At 55.3% G+C, this 20,354-nt stretch overlaps 5 protein-coding genes across 5 annotated transcripts; 3 read left to right on the top strand and 2 right to left on the bottom strand.

Annotated features, from left to right (window-relative positions):
* Positions 1–3,142: 3,142 nt before the first annotated feature.
* Positions 3,143–5,427, bottom strand: EsH8_IV_000419 (glycine--tRNA ligase; the record flags this gene model as incomplete). The annotated part of the gene is made up of 2 exons (XM_083265309.1): positions 3,143–3,538; positions 3,595–5,427. 2 exons carry the CDS (start codon positions 5,425–5,427, stop codon positions 3,143–3,145), a joined length of 2,229 nt encoding a protein of 742 aa, XP_083124204.1.
* A 711-nt stretch (positions 5,428–6,138) lies between these two features.
* EsH8_IV_000418 (rRNA-binding ribosome biosynthesis protein RPF1) lies at positions 6,139–7,389 on the top strand (the record flags this gene model as incomplete). Its single annotated transcript, XM_083265308.1, has 1 exon — positions 6,139–7,389. The coding sequence occupies one exon, from the start codon at positions 6,139–6,141 to the stop codon at positions 7,387–7,389; it is 1,251 nt and encodes a 416-aa protein (XP_083124203.1).
* Positions 7,390–7,784: 395 nt separating this feature from the next.
* Positions 7,785–9,087, bottom strand: EsH8_IV_000417 (triose-phosphate transporter family-domain-containing protein; the record flags this gene model as incomplete). The annotated part of the gene is made up of 4 exons (XM_083265307.1): positions 7,785–7,833; positions 7,889–8,079; positions 8,134–8,763; positions 8,827–9,087. 4 exons carry the CDS (start codon positions 9,085–9,087, stop codon positions 7,785–7,787), a joined length of 1,131 nt encoding a protein of 376 aa, XP_083124202.1.
* Positions 9,088–14,286: 5,199 nt separating this feature from the next.
* EsH8_IV_000416 (dTDP-glucose 4,6-dehydratase) lies at positions 14,287–15,728 on the top strand (the record flags this gene model as incomplete). Its single annotated transcript, XM_083265306.1, has 4 exons — positions 14,287–14,323; positions 14,393–14,528; positions 14,584–15,119; positions 15,166–15,728. The coding sequence occupies 4 exons, from the start codon at positions 14,287–14,289 to the stop codon at positions 15,726–15,728; spliced, it is 1,272 nt and encodes a 423-aa protein (XP_083124201.1).
* A 3,033-nt stretch (positions 15,729–18,761) lies between these two features.
* EsH8_IV_000415 (S-adenosyl-L-methionine-dependent methyltransferase) lies at positions 18,762–20,215 on the top strand (the record flags this gene model as incomplete). Its single annotated transcript, XM_083265305.1, has 2 exons — positions 18,762–19,123; positions 19,183–20,215. The coding sequence occupies 2 exons, from the start codon at positions 18,762–18,764 to the stop codon at positions 20,213–20,215; spliced, it is 1,395 nt and encodes a 464-aa protein (XP_083124200.1).
* Positions 20,216–20,354: the final 139 nt, after the last annotated feature.

The raw sequence follows: 20,354 nt of genomic DNA, 5'->3' as shown, positions 1-20,354 counted from the left end.
ACCAGCACAGTAACCGTTGTTGTCAGGACACGGCCACGATGAGACGTCATAGCGGGGAAGATGCCCCCAAGGAGCCCCGACTGACGCCCTTCAAAGTTCAAGTTGCCCCCCCGAGCTGGCCCGTTTCCGATAAAGAGAGACGGCAGGCATGGTGCAAGGGCACATGACTTCTCTCCCCTTAGCTGCTGAGCAAGGCAAGAGGGCTGATGCTTGCGGCGCTGGAGAAGAACCGAGGAGTGCGGGTGGAAACCTCCTCCTTGGGAATGGCAACACTACTTCACTCAAACAGAGAGAAGCACTCTTCACTCTTCTTGACTCCCCGCCCGTTTCCACACCCACCCACGCCCACACACGGAGCACAGAGCCGACCCAGAGCACACAGCACAGGTCACATCCATAATTCCGAGGCCAACCCCATGTCCTGATGCGATTTCGTCTCTTCTCGTTTCTCACCCCGCGGGAGTCCGACGACATGTGTTTGCCATGTTTGTCCCCTCTGCCCCAGCTGCCGTGTCTGTGATTCTCGCTTCAAACGCAGTCGACATGGATCTGTGATTTCCCAATCGAGCAAACATTCTCATTCGGCCTTGTCTTGACCGACGTCAGGCCCAGCCTTTGTGCCTCACCTCGCTCGTTCGGTGCCTTCCGCAGTACCTGAATAGCGACCTGGAGACCACTCGTACTGACACGACGTCGAAGCTTGCCTGCTCCATCAACAAACCCAATTTGCACAGAACAAGAGAAACCGACTCAATGCCGCCCCCACCCACTGCGGGTAACTGCAAGTCTACCCCCTGGCTCTTGAGATTGGAATAAGACCATTTCAAGTCAGCCGCAGCCTCTTGTCGTTGCGAGAGTCGACGTAATCAACTCTCTCAAGTGGCCAGCGGGAAACCCTGTGGTAGATGGATTGCATTGCACAGGCGGTGCGAATGCAAGGCACGGGCATTGCCATCATATCGCGAATCAAGATTTAGGCTGGCAGTCAAGAGTCTAAGGAAGCCGCCGTCCGTCATCCAGTCTCATCGAGGAAAGTACCAACTGCCACTCGGACACCCACAAAGGCGAGGCAACCGACTGCAGCCAGCAAACCTCAGCCATGGATTGTCGCCTCCAGACTTGACAAGCCTAGCCGTAACCTAAACCTCCATGCTTAATCTATGCTTGACGCGCTAGTGTCAACGCAACCAGCAGCAAACCAAAGTCTCGTGGTGCCAGTACTTCCGAACTTCCCAGCTATCTATCAGGGCCAGCCCACACCAGGTGTCATTCTTCACAGACGACTTTACAAGCACGGCAACCAACCGACAGGAACCTTGGTGTTCGTTAACGTGTTGAACCCCTGTGCCATGGACCATCGCATCATAAGCGTGTGCCAATTTTGTGTTGCATTGCAGCTTCTGGGATCGCGGGACGGGAATATTCTTTGTCCCATATCTCATCCAACCAGACCAGAGAGATGGGATAATTGGGCATGGAAGATCCCCAACAAGCAGCCTGCAAATTCAGTCCCTGGACTCGAGATTCGAAACCCGTTCTTTGACAAGGAATATGACCGCAGAGAAGCTGCGGAATGGTTCTAGTACTTCTCGAGACGCAAGCAACAGACAGAGTTCCCTGTCATAGGTTTGGACCAAGAACCATCACCGCACCCACCCTCTTCAATCGGCATAGCCCGAGTCAAACCAGCCGAAGAGTGCTTGTTCTGAAGGTTTAGCCCCCACAAGTGCCCGGGCCCAACATCTGCATACCGCCAACATATGCTCGAGAAGAATTGCTACTGGCTGTGGGGTACGTACTTTGGGTTTGCAGTAGCACGTCACGTCAGCGACTCATCCATCTTACTCCTAGATGGTAGTACGTGTTTCACATTTTCCACCCCGTCTTCCTGCCCAAGCACGGCAGCCAAAAGCACAAGAAACGCGCGGCAAGTGCAGCGCGGGAGGGCTCCCTGTGATACTCCGCAGTCACAGACATACGCATCACACACACACAAGCCTAAGCCGCATTTCGAATCTTCGGCATTGATGTTTCCAGATCGACTGCTTGACTGCTACGTCACAGGCAAGTTAACCAGTCATCGATGTGTCGCCAAGAATAACACCCACCGTTGAAAACACATCGCGGTAATGTAGCATGATAGGGGCGAGATGCGGATGCGCGTGCAACTCACCGGGATAGAAACCCCTCGGCCGGCGAACTGTTGCTCTTCGACCGACGGTACTGGAAATTAAGCACTGCAACTGGCACGAGGCGAACTCGACCAAAATATGCGTCAACTGTTGCCTCTCAGCCTCCAGTAATGATCAAACAAAACCGTGTGGACAGACTGGGCGGTTTTGTTTCCAATCCGCGGATCTGTCGCAGATTCATACCTCCGGCTCACCCCCTGAACCTGCCTTTGGGACAGTATCGCCGCCCTGGGCTCTTTGGTCGTCAGTGCCAAGAGGAATAATGTGATGCGACGAAAAGCTATGCCATCTTGGTAGCATTCAGACTTTATTTCTGGAATCATTGTGCGTTCTGACATGGTATAAGTCGGCCTCGCCACCGCTGTGGTCATGATAGGGATCTACTACACTCAACGTCCGAGACCACATCCATCCAACTGCACTGGCAGAGGTCGCTGCTGCAAACAATGATCCTCTCAGCGCTTGGCTGCGGTTCCAGCCCCTCCATGCCCGTGCAACTTTTTGGAGTACCCCGCAATGAGACTATTGCACGTTAGGTCGGCATCGGGGATGGCTTTCTTGAGGCTCAACTACCTATCGCGTCCACCGTCACCGACTAGCTCAACCAGGAACTTTCCGCTCAGTCGCCGCATGAGCATCTTCATATTCACTTTGCACAGATGCCGTGCATGATCTTGCAGAACGCCACGTTGACAAGGTTGCCTCTCGCTGTATATCCGCATGCTTCGTTGCACCTTCCCGTCAGTCTAGCCTCGACCAAAAGCTCAAAAAGGTTCGATCATGCACATGTACGCCTTGACGGCAGCGCGTAATAATGTTCAAAATCCACAAAGGCTCAGTTGAGATGTCTACAGATGCCGCACGCAAGCGGCTTTTCCACCATCTTTTCTTTACTCTCCCTAGTCCATCATTGCAAAAAAAAAGAGAAAGGTATCCATATGAAATGCTTTTTATCGGACAGCTACGTCAACCTCCTGGCCCTCGAAGGCTGGGAGCTCAGCCGCGATGTCCTTCCATTCCTTCGCACCAGTGACCAGGCTCTGGATTGCCGCCACGATGGTGTCCTCGTCCGCGCGGACCTGCTTGGTTGAGTCACGATCTCTGAGCGTGATAGAGCTATCCTGCACGGTTTGGAAGTCAATGGTGATGCCAAGAGGAGTACCGAGCTCGTCGTTACGGCTGTAACGCTTGCCAATGGTGGCGGAGGAGGAGTCCACGCGGGCCGAGATACCGATCTTGCGAAGCTTCTGCGAGATCTTGTTGATGAAGGGCTGGAATTGCTTGTTGGCCGAAAGAGGCACAATCAAGACCTTGGTGGGGGCGACTGTTGGGGGGAAGGAGAGAACCTAAGATGTTGTGTTAGCGTCGTGCCCGCAGTTTCTTCTAGCTTGTAGTTACTTACTCCACGAGCCTCGTCGCCACCGTCCTCGGTGGCACGGTTCCAGTAGACGTGCTCGATCAGCGAGTACAGGATACGGCCGATACCGAAGGACGGCTCAATAACGTTGGGGGTGTACTCTCTGGTGTTCTCGACGCGCTTCCTGAACTCAACCTTGACGAGGTCCTTGCTGACCTTGACCTTGCCGCCAGCAACACCGGCGACCTCGAGCTCCAACTCACCGTTGTCGGTGAGCTGCTTAGCGAGCTTCTCGCGCTGCTCTTGCGTAGTCGCCTCAAGGGCGGCCTCGACCGTCTTGCCGTCCTTCTTGAATTGGGGACCAAACTTCTTCTTCTCGATCTCGACCTGCCACTCCTCGATGATGCGGGGCTCGTCCAGACGCTCGCGCACGAGAAGGGGAGCGCCAGTCTTCTTGGCGTGGACAGTCAAGTCGTAGGCACTACGGTCGGCACAGCCGACACACTCGATCCAGCCGGAGGAGGTGAGGAGCTCGGCGTCCCAGCAGTCGGCGGCGTAGTGGGCCATCTCGTTCGCCATGTGCTGACGGAAGCGAACCTTGGACATGTCGACACCGATCTTTTGCAGGAACAGGTGGATACGCGCAATGAAGTAGCCGAGGGTCTCGTTGTCAACGACCTTGTTGCGCACGGCGTCGCCGATCGTCATCTTTTGGACGTTCGTCTTGCCGGCAAGCTGGGTGTGGCGGTCCAGCAGGGTAAGCTCGACGTTCTCGACCTCGGAGAAGCGGGCGTGCTTCTTGCCGCCCTCGGGGTCGATAAAGTGCTCAATCTCAGCCATGAGGAACTCGCGGACTCTCAGGAGGCCGGCTCTCGGGGAGATCTCGTTTCGGTAAGAGCGACCGATGGAGGCCGAGGCGAAGGGCATCTGCTGCATGTTGAAGTCAAGGAGCTTGGCAAAGTTGAGGAACTGGCCCTGGGCGGTCTCGGGGCGCAGGTAGCCGGGCAGGTTGCTGCTGGGGCCGATGGCGGTCTGGAACATGAGGTTGAAGGCGACGGGAGGGGAGGGCTGGAGGCCGGTGGCCGGGTTCCTGAGGTCGTACTTCTTGATGAGCTCGCCGAGCTCCTCGCCGTTGTAGTTGTCGATCTTGGCCAGGATTTCCTCGTACTCCTGGACGACGGCGTCCTCGAGCTTGATGGCCTCGGTCTTTTGCTTTCTCTTCTTCTTCTTCTTGGGGTCGTCCTCCTCCTCGACCTTTTCGCCGCGGGCCTCCTTGTCACCCTTGAGGCGGGCCTCGAGCACATCCTCGACAAAGTGGTCGGCACGCAAAATGTCGCCGTTCTTGGGGTCCTTGCACATCCAGTCGGCGAACTTGTCGACGTGGCCAGAAGTCTTGAGGACCTCGTGAGGGGTCAGAACGGTGGTGTCGATCTCGAGCATGTCCTCCTCGAGGATGAAATGCTTGCGCCAGAGGTCGACGATGTTGGCCTGCAGGGCGCAGCCAGGGGGGCCATAGTCGAAGAGGCCGGCGACGCCGCCGTAGATCTCGAAGGCGGGGGTGAAGAAGAGACGACGCCGCAGCATGGCGTCCAGCGTCTGCCGGTCGAGGGGCTGACCCTTGAGGGTCGTCGCGGTGGTCGTCATCTTGGAGGCGGCGGCGGTGGGCTTCTTTTTCGAGACGAGAACTTCGGCCCTGAAGAGGTGACGTGTGGTAGTGAGGGTGCGGCGGTGGTGGTGGTGGGAGGGCAGGAAGGAGGGGGAGGGGTAATGGCGGTTTTGCTGCTGCAAGTGGAAAAAAGCGGCCGGCCGAACTGCACAGAAGCTAGCTGTGGAACGAATTGAAGGTGATTGGTGTGCAATAAAGCGAAGAGGCTTCATCTACTTGATCTTGGTGGGGTTTTAGAGGGCGTGAGTCATCTGGGGGTGAGGGCCTTGGCCGCACACTGCAGTGTTCCCCGTACCTTACGGTGGAGGGAAAGGCTAGCTGGAGGTAGGCTTAACTCGAATGGAGAGCGCGTGCAGTGTGTGCATTGGAGGGGTTGGTTTGTTTGTGTGGTGGTCGAGTCCCGAACTGTGACTCTACTCTCTAAGTGTCGTCTGCCCTTCTTTTTCACACCCCTCGTAAAAATCCATTGGCCTGTCAGTGGTGCCCTGTCGTGCGATCAGCCAGCCCAGTCCAGGTACCGAACGGACCCCTCTCTCCCGCAGCCGAAAAAAAAAGTTGCTGGTCACGGAAAATCTAATTCACCGGGTGACCAACGACGGCGGACCCTGGCCCCCGCAACCCGAACACCGGGGCCCATCTGAAATGCACATGCTGCAGGGATTGGTCGGTGCCCCGCCAAAATTTCTCCAAAGTGATTTTCACCGAGCCTTCGAATTGGGATCGGATTCGACTTTTCTTTACGAGCATACGGATACAGAGTAGTCCATTGCAACAAGCACCACCAAAGCGGCCCTTTTTAAACTCGACAACGAGAAACCCAACCCACCCAATCGAAAATAATCACATTTGAGGAAGTCTCGAGATCCTCCGCGGAAGAGAAAGAAGAAAGGAAAGAAAGGAAGGAAGGGGAAAAAAGTCCAAATATGGGCTATTCCAGAGGCGGGGCTTCGCTCTCTGCAAAGACTGCGAACAAGCTCAAGCGTAAGGAGCTCTACGTCCTGCAAAAGAAGGAGAAGGACAAGTCGCAGCGCGAGAAGCGTTTCCGCAGGAAGAAGGAGGAAGACAAGGACCCGGAGCTGAGGGCGGAGCGCTTGGCGAAGAACAAGCCCCGGACGCTCGACTCGAAGCGAGTTTGGGACGATGTTGACGACGACAGCCTGGGGCGCGTGGTGGACGTCGAGAAGCTCAAGAGACGGAGGATAGAGGAGGAGGAGAATGCTGCGCTGGAGAAGGAGCTCGACGACGAGGAGGAGGACGAGGATGACGACGACGACAACGACAGCATGTTGGCGTCGGACGACGAGGAGGCGGAGGAGAGAAAGGCGGAGAGGGAGAGGAAGCGTGAGGAGAAGAGACGCGCGCGCAGGGACTCTTCCGCCGCGCCCTCGACAACCTCGACTAATCTCGACCTCACCCCGTCTTCGCTCGCCCTCAAGTTCCCGTCCCTCTTCACCGAAGACGCGCCCCCACCGCCCAAGATCCTCATCACCACCTCGCTCAACTCGACGCTCCACTACGAGGCGCATATCTTCCGCACAATCTTCCCCAACTCTACCTATGTGCCCCGCTCCGCCCACCGCTACGGCCATAAGTACTCCCTGCGCGAGATCTCCCGCTTCGCCGCAAACCGCGACTACACGGCCGTCGTCCTCCTCAAGGAGGACCAGAAGAAGCTGACGGGCATGTCCATCGTTCACCTCCCCACGGGCCCTACCTTCACCTTCTCCATCACGAACTTCATGGAGGGCAAGAAGCTGCCCGGCCACGGAAACCCGACGAACCACTACCCGGAGCTCCTCCTCAACAACTTCAAGACGCCTCTCGGTCTGCTCACGGCGGCGCTCTTCCAGCGCCTCTTCCCGCCGCAGCCCGAGCTCGAGGGCCGCCAGGTCTTGACGGTCCACAACCAGCGCGATTACCTCTTCTTCCGTCGCCACCGCTACGTCTTCCGCGAAAAGCGCGAGACGGAGAAGAACATCACGACGGCCGAGGGCAGCGAGATGAAGGGCGTCGAGGGCATCCGCGTGGGTCTGCAGGAGGTCGGCCCGCGGTTTACGGCGAAGCTGCGGAGAGTCGACAAGGGTATCGGCAGGGCGGGGAGCGAGGGCGACGAGGCTCAGCCGTGGGAGTGGAAGGCCAAGATGGAAAAGGACCGGAAGCGCTTCAACTTGTAAAGCCGCGGCGCTGGTTGTGGTGGTTCATCTGTGGGTTCGAATGCATGGTGTCAGACGCAAGTTATGCATTGCGTTGTTGGTCAGGGACTCCCCCGTGCGGCGTTTTGTAGAATAGACCGGTACAGACATGTGGCCAAGTCACATAGAAAGCGCAACGGTAAGAGATGCATCAGGTCATGGATAAGAAAAGTCGTTGTTTTTCCCCAAAATTAAATCGAGCCACTATCTCCTAGACGCCGAGCCATGATAGGTTTGGTTTCACACAAGAGGTATCATTCGTTGACCTTTCTAATTCCGACGGTCCAATCTACCAAACGCCATCATGATTCCATGTGCTCCCAAGAGCACCATTTCCGAATTGTATAAAACAACGGTAGCCTTCAGCCCTGTTCAGTTTACTTGCGCTGCTGTTGTTTTTGTTGCTGGAGCATGACAACAGAATAGCTGTGCCAACGTTAGCCGTGGATTCATGCGGGAACATTTGCTTTCCCAAACTCACCCAATAATACCGCCGATGGCAACGAAGACTCCGAGGACCGACTTATCACCGATGGCTCTTCCTGAGACCATCCAGCCAAGCGCGACAATGGTGCAGGTCTTGAGATGACCCACAACTGTGCTCGACACGGGTCCGGTCTGCGCAATAATGAAGAATTGGGAAATGTTAATGAGTGAGGCGAACGCGCCGGACTGTATCAAACATTAGCATAATATTTATCCAGGTTAAAGGCGGGCGCAACCAACCATGGCGATCATAATCCAGCGGTTCCCGGGGACGGTCATCCACTCGGGGAACGTATCAACAAAAGGGATAATGTAGAGGAGCAAAAACGATGCGATGGGCGCCTGGTTGTACAACAGCTGCATGCTCGACATCTGGAGCTTGCGGTGGTAGCTGGCGATCCAGACAGTGTACAACGAGGATGCAAAGATGCCGCTAAAAGCGAAGAAGATCCCCAAAGTAGAAGTTGACTTGATATTATCGTCCTTGGTGGGCAGAGAGTCGTAGTAAGAAACCATGCCGACGCCGAGGCAAGCTGGGATAAGCGCTATGATGGCATTCCGGGGCAGCGTCGCCTTGTACAAGACAAAGTTCATCATCGCGACGGTTGGCGTCAAGAGAATGCGGGCGATCTGATAAAACGTGACCGAAGAGAACGCTAGCGAGAGGTTCGGCAGAATGACGTTGAGGCACATGGCAACGGAAAGCGGAAGCAAGTCCTTGATCGCAGCGCGGCGAGGGGTGAAGTAGGCGAACGTAGGCCTCGACAGAACGTGCAGAGTTAGAAACGTCACCAGGAAGTGAAAACTCGCAAATGTGAGTTGGCAGAGTTTCCATTGGGGGTCGGAGAAGATGGCCTTGTTCGTGAAGACCTACGCGCAGCGTTGTTAGATTACCGGGAGAAATTGACACCACAGACCATAGGCAGAACTCACGATTCCGATAGTTGCCAAAGTGTTGACTACCATCCACACGACAGCCGATCTGAAGCTGGCTTTCGGGGGCTCCTCCTTCTCGTTGGTCTTGGGCAGAAGCTTCTCATCCTCCTGTGTGCCCAATTCCTCGTCGTTTTGCGACTTCAGGTTCTGCATGTTGTCCTCCATTGGATCCAATTTGGTTAACTCGTGCAAAGTTGCAGTCTCGGTGGAGGATGAGGCAAAAGAACCAGCCCGTTCTGTTCGGTGAGCGTCGGTCATTTTGGGGAGCGAAGCTGACGAAAGCTCAGTGGTGGAAGAGAGCGACTGGGAGGCGATACTTGGCAGGAGGCGTGAGTGGTGCAGATCGTTGATCACCAAGGACTTGCGGTCCTTTTCAGTCTACCATGGAAGTTGACACCAAGGGAGATGGGTGGCATCCAGGAATGCGGCAAAGGGAGGCACCTAGTCTTGTCAAATTCCGGAAGACAACCGCCGGACTGAAGGGGAAAAGTCGACGGGTGCAGATATAAACACTTTGTATGGAAACGTCGGCGGGCTTCTTGGCTGGTTCGGCCGTCGTCGTACGCAGGTCCCAGTCCCTAGTCGCACCTACTACCACTAATAGTAGCACGCAGTACTAGGCAGTGACCTACACCTACCCTGGGCTGAAAGCGGGCAGGGGTAGGGGTGAATGGGAGGGAGTGAGGGGAGGGAGGTGGGAGGTGATTGAGGCAGGGAAAGTGCGGGTACGGACACTGAGACTTGGGATTTGCGGCCTGCGACCTTGCGACTGGGGCTATGACTGGGACTGGGACTAGTGTAGGAGGGGGGTTAGTTAGCACGCAAGCTCAGAGCGAGCTCAAGGCCGCCTGCGAGAAGACAAGGTCCAGTCGGGTGGGTGGCATTGGGTCGCGAGAGAGGGCGAACACGACTAGCATCCCGTCCGCGACCAGGCCAGGCCAGGCCCTGCCCTGCCTTTCCTGGGACGGACGAGATGCGGATTGTCCGTGGCTCCTTGGCTTTGTCTATTTCCCCGGGATTGGGGGCAGGAAGGGCATGTTTGTCGACGCCCTCGAACGCCGCTCCCTCGATGCACAAGCCAGAAGGTAGATCGAGAATCACAAGTTACAGGCCATAGCATAGGCCACAAGCTAGAAACCGACTAGGCTCGACTCCCTGGCGAGCCCTTGTTGATCGTCATGAGGAGCCAGGGCTGGGTGTTATTTTTTTTACTTCTCGCAGTTGTTGGGCACCGTGGCTTCCTTCTCTTCCAAAAACAATGTCTCTTGGACTTCGTAGGTTAGCGCCAAGCCACTAATCTTTCGTAAGCTTCAGCCCCACCCGCCCTGACCTGACTCCAATTACCATGTAGTGTCTCTTTGGTATAGACCCGGCTCGACATGTGCGGGTGTCTCTTTTCCTATCAAATCTGCAACACACATACACAGGATGGCAGCCAGGCCGTGTGCAGCTACTCTGACCTGAGCGGTAGTCCACGCTCAGATGTCACCGTCCCGTCTCGGGGCCCCTTGGCCGCAGGACTGAACGGTATGCGAGACCAACCTGTCACTTGCAGCTGCAGACTGCAGTCGCCAATGCCTGGGCATCGACGAACGCAGCCTTGTGAAGCAACTCGCCTAGCCACTCTCTATGCGCAACGGACAGCCCGAAGGCCGCCCAATTCTATCCGGCCCGCCGCTTCAACTTTGTCTAATTGACATCCCTTCTTCGCTGCCACCGTCATCCCAGCGAACCTTCAGTGATCTGATCCAATAAGGGCACACGTCACCATGTGGATCGTGGGCGATGACCTTGACACAGAGCTGGTTTCGACGGAGCACCCGCGCCTGGGATGACGGCTGCTCTGGCGGCGCTCTATTCCTGGATGCACTCGGGACCTTCGGCCTGGACGTTCCCAGAACTTCAATCGCCATCCAGTCTTCGTCAATCACCCGGATAGAGTTTGACAGAACAATCAGCCATCAGATTGTAAAGTTCGCTCCTTGAGACAACTGAATCTCCTGTTGCAAAGCGGCCCCCAGTTTTGCCAAGCTGTCGTCTTGTTCAAGCCTCAGTCTCTGTTACCAAGTGTCTATTGATGTCCCTTGAGCCGGCCGAAAAATCAACAAATGTCTTGGCCACTGTCGCACCTCATTCTGTTCGTGCCACAGAGTGTCAAGTATGTCATCCACTCCATTGCCACGGCCCTTTCATCCATACCCTGTTTGTCTGGGTTTACCGATTGGCGCAAGTTCTGCCGCAGTGAGCCGTTGACAAGAACTCAAGTGTCTAGGACATGGGATGGATGTTGGAACGTGCGAACAACAAGTCATGTGTTCCAACTGGGTAGCACAGGTACGGTGCCTGTCTCTAAATAAAATAAAATAAAGATAAAACCCCGTCCATGGTCCGTCCTGATCCATGATCGTCAGTGCCCCTGCGCCAATCTCTCGTCTGAAGACGCAAGCATGCAAGCCCTTACCGTGAGGAGGACGGGAATTTGAAGTACCTGCTGGCTCCCTTGGCCACCCAATTTAGCTCCTCTAGACTGGACTGACAAGGACCTTCTGCCGGCAATCAATCGTCGGATCATCTGGCGCAATATCCCTCGCGATGAACATGTCAATGGTTACGTGTAATTATGGCTACTGTTCCCCCCGTGCATGTCTGTGATAGACCAATGTTTTCTCCTCCCCCCCAAAATACACAATCGGGGCGTTTCAGCACTCTCCGGAGCACGAGGTTGTGTGGTGTTTGCAGAGTGGGTCAATCCTAGGTATGGAGGGGAGGAAGAGGAAGATGAGCGCTGCATTCTTTGCGCGGAAGCACCCCCCACATGGTCCACGACAAGCCACAAGAGACGCGTGCCGGCCTCCTCCCCCTTCCCCCCATCTTGACAACGCCCGCGCCGCCGGAGCTTGTGGTGCCTCTGTTCCACGTTCGAGGAGCCGGACGAGTGGGAGGCCGGCCCAGCCCGCCCCGCTGTCACTATGGTCGTCAGCTCATGGAGGATCCTGAGCCGCAGACAAATGCGTAAGTCTGTCCGCGAACGTCGGCCTGGTAGTGCCGTATCAGATGTTTACAGCGACTATGGCTGCATGTGTGGCGTCCGTCACGGGCCGTTCACGAACAAGTCCCTTTCGTGTTTACCTGCAGGCTAGCTTATGGCTCGTGTTGGTGGTAGCCGGGGGGTGAGGTCGATAAGCAGATGTCTTGGTGGAGGGCGGGCGTACGATGTCCGCGCGAAGTAACAGAGACGCGGATATGGTTCTTATTCTGAACGTTAGCATATGCGTCGGGCATTCCAGTGCTTTTGTGCCCCTGATGATGTTCGCATCGTCCTCCTCCCCTGCCTCCTCCCTGACGCATGTATGGCCAAACATGCATGTTTGGAGGTAAGGAGACTATATCCCTTTCGGAGAAGAAGCAACAAAAGCGAGCGAGTGTGTGGTAAGACAGGCCCAAGATGGGCTAGCAACCGGTCCAGAAGCATTGATCGAGGGCGGCAATGCCACGGCTGAGGCTAGCTGAGACAAGAATCTCAGGTCACTGCACTAGCAGCGAACCATCAGTATCAAGCGTCGAATCCTCGTGGTCGGCCGCGTCTCCGTGATACCCGCCCGTCTTAAGCGTGTCATTTTTTTGACGTACGTAGTCGTTCCCCCTAGCTTCAATTAGCTTGCGTGGAAAGAAGGGGTCCCATTCCATTGGGAAGTCTCGGTTAGATTGGGGTTGCATCTGTCAACTGCTGCACGACGTTCTCAAGATACCACGCAGCTGCCAGTAGTGGGATTGAAGAGAAGGAAAGGATAGGTAAGAGAAGGAAGGTACCGACGAGGTACCACAGATTACGAAAAGTACGTACCTCGGCAGTGCACCCACCCACAGCGAATGAATTGCAGCGGCGGAAAGGGATCGCATGGCCGCGATTAATTATTCCACGAAAACAGTGGCCCCTAAGTTGGCTTCCTCGGTGGGTGCATAGCATCGCGCACTGCGTACGTACAATACATGGTAGATCAGTGTGGTATTGCACAATTGTTATCTGCTATCAGTCCCATCCCTTGGTCCTGGAGGGACATGGTGTTCCTGCCTCCGTGATGCTGGATTTGATTTATTTTGGAACCATGTGAGGGGTCGCAATATGGGCGTTGCTGTGGCCTGTGCCGACCAATGCCGTGTCGGGCTGGCCCTTGTTGACCTCGCCCCCATTTCGCACCGAGAAATAGAGCAAAAGAAAGGAAAATACACAGCCCAAGATGGCAGAGATACCACGCAGTACGTCAGAAACACAGCAAGCGTCATGTTTCAAACTGCTGCTTCCCAGCCAAGACCCTCCCTCAGAGCCCACCCCCACCATCCACCTCGCCTTCCTTCCGCCAATTCCCATCCTACCAGCCTGCTGCAGTCGTCCACCGCCCACCTCCCACACGGGCTAGATCCATGAGAGGTCTCCAAAACGTCGGGCAAGCAAGCACCTGCCTTCAATCTGGGTCGCAACTGTAGCCGTAGTCGTAATCGCAAGGAAGTCACTACGCGGCTGCCCACCAAGAGAGTACTTGCCTTGCTTGTCTTGTTGTTGTACCCAATCGAAACAATCCCGTGTGTCTCTTTCGCTATTGCTGTGCGAAAAGAGACTGCCAGAGAGACACCTCGCCAAGTACTTTCCCACAGCTCGGGCCGGTACTTGATTCTGTCCACAACTACTCGGCCTGTACCTGGTCTGCCATGCCCGTTCCCCAGCTGAGCTTACGCCAATCATCTCGACCCTTGTTGACCTGTCCACCGACCAACTCATCTCGGTGCCTCTTACGGAGTACACACCATCTCTGTCTCATTGAACACCTACCACAATACCGTATGCAGCTTGCCGGAGCCATCTAAACTTTAGCTGTCAGTGCCGCAGGCTTTTAAAGCTGGCCGACATCCAGTCTCGCCCTCCAAGCCCCTGTGCCACCGGCCATCTCGCATACACCATCTCATGAGAATATAGACGACTTACCAACCGTCTCGCCCGAAACTCTGAAATCCATCCTCATACCTTCGCTGTCCTTTTCATTGCTTCGCTGTTACACGCAATACGACCCGCTACCATAGTCCTTCGCAACCACCGTGGACCACGCCGACCTCCCTTGCCTCAGCGCGACTCGTGGTGGTGCGAGTGAGACAGTCCGGGCACAGATCGCCAATGGCCTTGATTGAGACGCGATAGGGATATCCCATATCTGAAGTAAGATTAATTGCCCGATATGACCGTGTCTTGCGTGTGGGCTTCCAGCTAAACTCACTGCCAGGCCCGCCATCTCTCCCTTGAAAGGGCAGCTACTTGTACTTCAACCTCGCCCGAACTGACTCGCTGTCGACCACGAACCTAAATCCCTCTTCGAGCTTCCGACACGCAAAACGCTTGATTTCTCCCACACATTTCCTCACCCTTTGAACAAACACACCAGTAGTGATATCGTGCCAACCTCCAAAATGACACAACTGAACGGTCAAAACCGCTCGCAAAGCAGTGAGTCAAACACCGCCGTTATCGTACAATAAAACGTTATCAGATGCCACGATTGCTAACATTTACTAGCCTACAGCAATGGCCACCGCAAGTTCTTCGAGGACGTCGGTGTATGGAAGGAAGCGCCTTTGTTGAAGGGCACCACCAAGTTTGAACCACTGCCGGATGTGAAGAACATCATGATCACCGGCGGTGCCGGCTTCATGTAAGTCTGAGTCTTGGCGCAGGCCTCACTTGGGGGATACTAACAAATGCCTCAGCGCATGCTGGCTGGTCCGACATCTTACTCTCACCTACCCGGACCATTACAACATTATCTCTTTCGACAAGCTGGACTACTGCTCTTCACTGAACAACACACGGACTCTGAATGAGAAGTCAAACTTTACCTTTGTCCACGGCGACATCACCAACCCCACAGAAGTCGTCAACTGCCTCAAGCGGTACAACATCGATACCGTCTTCCATTTTGCCGCTCAGTCACACGTCGACCTGAGCTTCGGTAACTCGTACGGTTTCACTCACACCAACGTTTATGGCACCCACGTCTTGCTGGAGAGCGCCAAGAGTGTAAACATCAAGCGCTTCATCCACATCTCCACGGATGAAGTCTACGGCGAAGTCAACGATGACGACGATGATCTCCTCGAGACGAGCATCCTTGCGCCGACCAACCCTTACGCTGCTAGCAAGGCGGCGGCCGAGATGCTGGTCCAGTCGTACCAGAAGAGCTTCAAGCTGCCCGTCATCATCGTGCGCAGTAACAACGTTTACGGCCCGCATCAATTCCCCGAGAGTATGCCACCCATGACATATATGCTGGTTCCTGCTAATCTGGTTAGAAATCATTCCTAAGTTCACTTGTTTGTTGAACAGAGGGAAGCCTGTTGTTCTCCATGGAGACGGAAGCCCAACGCGGAGATACCTGTTTGCTGGTGACGCAGCCGATGCCTTCGACACCATTCTGCACAAAGGCCACATGGGTCAAATCTACAATGTCGGATCCTACGACGAGATCTCCAACATTGATCTTTGCAGCCACCTCCTCAAGCAGATGAACATTCCGCATGCGACAACGGATGAGTTCAAGAAGTGGGTCAAGTACACCCACGATCGGCCTTTTAACGACCACCGCTATGCCGTTGATGGCACCAAGTTGCGTCAACTCGGTTGGGATCAGAAAACCAGCTTTGCCGATGGCCTGCGTCAGACGGTTGAGTGGTACCGCAAATTCGGCGAAGAGTGGTGGGGTGATATCAGCCAGGTTCTCACGCCGTTCCCGATTGTACAGGGTCTAGATGTCTCTGCGGATCAACAGCCAGTTGGCGACTCACCGCCAACCCCCGAGTCGAAGAAGAGAAAGGTCGACAGCATCAATGGCAACGGGCACGCTGTCAGAGCATAGGAGGAACTCTCTTGGCGTAGCTGTTGGGGGGACGTCTTAAAGACGGGCTGGGGGATACGAGAGGTGCCCTAATTTGTTACGATGTAAATCTTTAGACTTGCAATGCCTTGGACTGGACCACGAGCTTTGCTATTTGCAGGATATTTCCGGCGCTGGATGGAGGCGCATGGCACGGTATGGGTGTTAATCATAGAGAACATATAGCCGGCAATGAGATCGAATTCAGAAGCCAGCTAGTATCAAGCCCTGGATGAGGGTTTTGCATCGCGCGCTTGTGTGGACTGATTTCGGCGTGCTTGGTCATGGGCTAGCTACGGTGTCTCCTGACTTAGCAAGTCGCCCTCATTATGGGATGGCGGTTCATATGTCAACTTGTGTGATGCGGGCTACTCGGATCTGACGTCAAACAACAGTGCATCGTGTTGGGTTGAGGCAATTCGGTTGGCCACGGGAAATGTATTGCAATAGGTTCACCGGGCCAAACAAGAAAAATCAACAGTTGTCGGCCAGCTATGACTTCATGCCAACATCGACGGCGCAGGCGCAGATCTCGTCGTCTGTATGCGAACCCCTCCCCCTCCCTCCCTGGAAACGATGCAGCCGATGGACCGGGGCGAGAGCGTAAGCGAAGGGAGGAACATGCGGGTTCCCATCATGATAGGTAGTGGTTTCCACGACAGGGCGTTGATAGGGTCGTTAGAAACCGAGGCCCACGGGGGTATGGGAACGGAAGAACCATTATTACATTGATACCGTATCCCGAGCCGACTTCATTCAGCCTAGCTGGCAATGAATTCAGGGAAAAGGCAATATAGCATCAGCCATGGCCGCGGACGGAACAAAGTCCTATTAATGTGATGGGAATTGCCCGCCATCTCCCTGCGTTTGCGTGATTGGTGAACGAATGGCTGTGTTGCCTTGTAACCTTTCCCATCCTACGACGGCAACCCTTCTTCTTTTCTTTTTCCCGGCACCTATTCTCAAGACTCTGCCGCGTTGTTTGGTTCCAGGCTGCGTGCTATCGTTCAATAGCCCCTCCATTGCGCGCAAGCCATATTTGCTTTTCCCCCCTCGCGCCGTCGTAGATTTTAAATTGGCAAAGAAGGGCCTCGGCCTACTCTGTATGCAGGTGGTATTTGGTTCCACTTCGTTTTGTTTTTGGGTACCGCGCAGACGGGTCAGTCGTCCCGACATAGGACTCGAATCGGGGGTTGGACCTGGCGTGGAGGGGCTCGCTCTACTCGGTACCGGTGTTGCTCCTTTTTTTTTCTTCCAACTGTCGCGTCGCTGCTCGTTTCCCAGATGCAAGCCGTAGCATCGGACTGTTGCTCTCTCCTATCGGAACCTTGTCGAGGGAACTGGGGACTTTGATGCCCGGCCGGAGCTGTTGGAACCCAAGTGCCAGGGGGGCCACTTCTGCAGCGGACATGATGGCTCGCACTGAAGACACACACACTCTCTCTCCCGTAGGTCCCTTGCCCTGCCCTTGTTAGATTATTTGGGCCGAACAACTGGCTGACTGAGTCTGTTCACAGTTGGCGGACGATGGTGCTGCCCCCTTGAGCGTTTTCTGGGCAATGAGCGGGGGACCCGGCGAGTCCACAATCGGGCCCAGCACCCCCGGGACCCGGACCAACCAGAATGACAGAGTCAGCAGCCTGTTGGGGGCATACAGCCGGGGAGGGAAGCCCCGACGCTTGCAACGGCGGGGGGTGTCCCTCGCCCTTGGGCCTGGACACGAAGTGCACATCCCAAGGAAGCGAACAAATACAATCCGTGCCATCGTGCATACTACATACATAGTAGCACACTGCAGAGTAGGAAGCTGGGACCGTCTGCAGTAGCTTTCGTTCCTGCAATGTTTGTCGGGTCGTGCCAACGAGGACAATAATCGAATCGGCGCTCTTTCTGGGCTTTCTCTGCAGCGAGAAGCATGCGGTTGAAAGGGGGGCGGGGGGTTACTGCATTCCAATGCATCTTCCGACTGCGCCGACTGCGCCCTTCTAGATTTTGTTTGGTGTCTAATTGCAGCACCTTTCTTTACTTTTGTCCTCAAAATTACAGATAGACCTTGCATATCATGTCCCTACCTACACCTTCGGCGCAGAACAGGGTCGAAATCCAGACCCATGAGTCGCACTCTATGGCCGCACCACCTCCATTAAGACGCCGTTTTAAAGACATGGCCACTCGTCTCTCTTTGGCGAACCGCCACCCACTTCTATTTCTATTCCAATCAAGCTCGCTTCATGTCATCTCGAGCCAGCCGGATGTCACCTTGCCTCCTGTCGGGCTCTTGCAATATGCCGGATATCTCAACGGCAACACCCACGGCCTCTGCCGCTGTCCAAAACTGCTCCAAAAGAGCCAAAAGGCAAGACCCTTGACCGGTCGATCTCCACCCCAGGGCCCAGTTACCCCCCGTCCGCCCTTCCAACCCATCAACAGCGTCCTTGCGGTTCCCACGTCCCATCCCGGCACCTGTCAGGATCCTGCGCAGTATGCACTGGCCACAGTCACCACACTAGGACGCCTCCCCCGGAGCAGCCATTCCTCTTCAGTGTTAATCCTACCCGACTGACTGACAAAGTCGTCGCCTGATTATCCTCAAAACGTCTCCCCCCCCAAGTCTCCCACCAGATCTCCTTCAGCATTCTCCCGCTCTACCGCACTCGTTCTTGTTCGCTCTTTTGTCTGTGTCGCCTCCCCGGCTTCTCCTTCTATTCCAAAGAGACTTTGATCCGCTTCCCTCCCCGAGTCATCACAACCATCGGCCGACCGCCCGACGGCCGGGATTTGTCCCAAATTCGAAAGCGCCCGCCCTTCTTGCTTCGTGGGTTCGGCGAATCCACCTGCCCCTTTATTGAAAATACCACCTCGACCGCCGGTTATTTGCTCGCCTGCTGGGCATCGCTCCCCATTTTCCTGTCGCGGGTTATGACATGATATTCCGGTACCGCCGACTGGGAAATTCAAGATTGCGGTAGGACCTCGACAGCGGGTGGCACAGACAACGGGTCACGGCCGCCGCCCATGGCCAAGAAGCGGCGCACCAAGAAGCGGAAGGGAACTAGCACACGGCAAGACCCCGCCCAGGGCGTCTCGTCCAGCATGTCGACCACCGACGAACTCGCGTCGCACTCGAGCGACGGTCTGTCGAGCGGAATGCGCGAAAGCGAGAGCACCGCTACCGACATGACAAGCGTCATGGGCACCGAGGAGGGGTCGCATGGCGTTCTCGAGGCTGACGAAGAGTGGAACTCGGAAGAGGAGGAGGAGATGGAGATGGACGACGATGACAACTTTTCCGTGTTTGCGCCGAGCCACTACCCTCGACCGAGCGAGTCGCACCGAACGGAAATGCCTTATATGACGTCGCCAAATCATATGGACATGTGAGTATGGCACCGAGCTGCTGTCTAACCAACACTGGCTGACTAGGGCAACTTTGCAGGTCATCAACACGGTCGTTTATGGAGCGGGAACTGGACTACCAGTGGGAGAACGGCCGTCGGTACTGCGGGTCGCATTATCACCTACCGAATGACGAGTGGGAAATGTGTCGCATGAGCTTGGTTCACCGGGTATACCTTCATGTTTTCGACGGCAAGCTGAGCACGGTACCGCTGGAGAACCCGCAAAGAATACTGGATGTTGGCACGGGCATTGGCGAATGGGCGATAGGCATGGCGGACGAGTTTCCAAACTGCGAGGTCATTGGCACGGACATTTCCGCCATCGCGCCCACGTCCATACCGATGAATTGCTTCTTTGAGGTCGATGACGCCGAGTTGGAATGGGAGCGCGAGCTCAACTCGTTCGACTTGGTGCACTTCCGCCATATGATGGCGGCTTTCACCGATTGGAATTTTATTTACAAAGAGGCCTTCAAAATCATTAGGCCCGGCGGTTGGATCGAGCTGTTGGAATGGGATGATCAGCAAGGATTCAAGAAATTCCTCTCGGAATTCCCACCTACCTCTGAGATCCACGAGTTGTCCAGAGACTTGACCATCGCGGGCATCAAGTCTGGGCGGACGAGAGGTGTTTCTCACATGAACCCGAAGCTGTTGACGGATGCCGGCTTCACGGACATCAAACTAACAGAACACATGATACCCATCAATGTCGAGGCGAGTGAGGGAAAGCTGTGGCTAATCGCCTGCATTGACGGATTGGAGGCCGAATGCCTACGACCACTCACCAAGTACATGGGGTGGGACCCGGATCGTGTCAAGACGGCATGCCATAACGTCGCTAGGGAGATGGCCCGTTTGGCGAGGGACCCTGTCAAGTCCCATGGTTTAATTATCAAAGCCCGGGTTCTGGTCGGAAGGAAGCCAATGGGTGTAGCATCGCCGCCAAGGGTTTACCCAATATACACCGAGGATGCGGATGAGACGGACGATACGGCGAAAGAGGACAACCACAGCAGACATGGAGGTGAGGGGCCGGCCGACAACACCACAGCGGAGGCTGTAGCTTGATTGCGATGAGGTTTCGTGGGGGAGGGGGCGGTAATTCTCTAGCTGAGTAACGAATAACTCTAGGCAGAGCACGATTTATTTTCATGTTTACTGCATATATTGCACTTCACACCGGCGGAGGGGGCTGGTGATATTTCAC

The sequence above is a fragment of the Colletotrichum jinshuiense genome, chromosome 4 (genome assembly GCF_051148585.1).
Source record: "Colletotrichum jinshuiense chromosome 4, complete sequence".
Classification (NCBI taxonomy): Eukaryota; Fungi; Ascomycota; class Sordariomycetes; order Glomerellales; family Glomerellaceae; genus Colletotrichum; species Colletotrichum jinshuiense.
The sequence above is the reverse complement of the archived record's forward strand: the minus strand, read 5'-3'. Positions and strand labels throughout refer to the sequence as shown.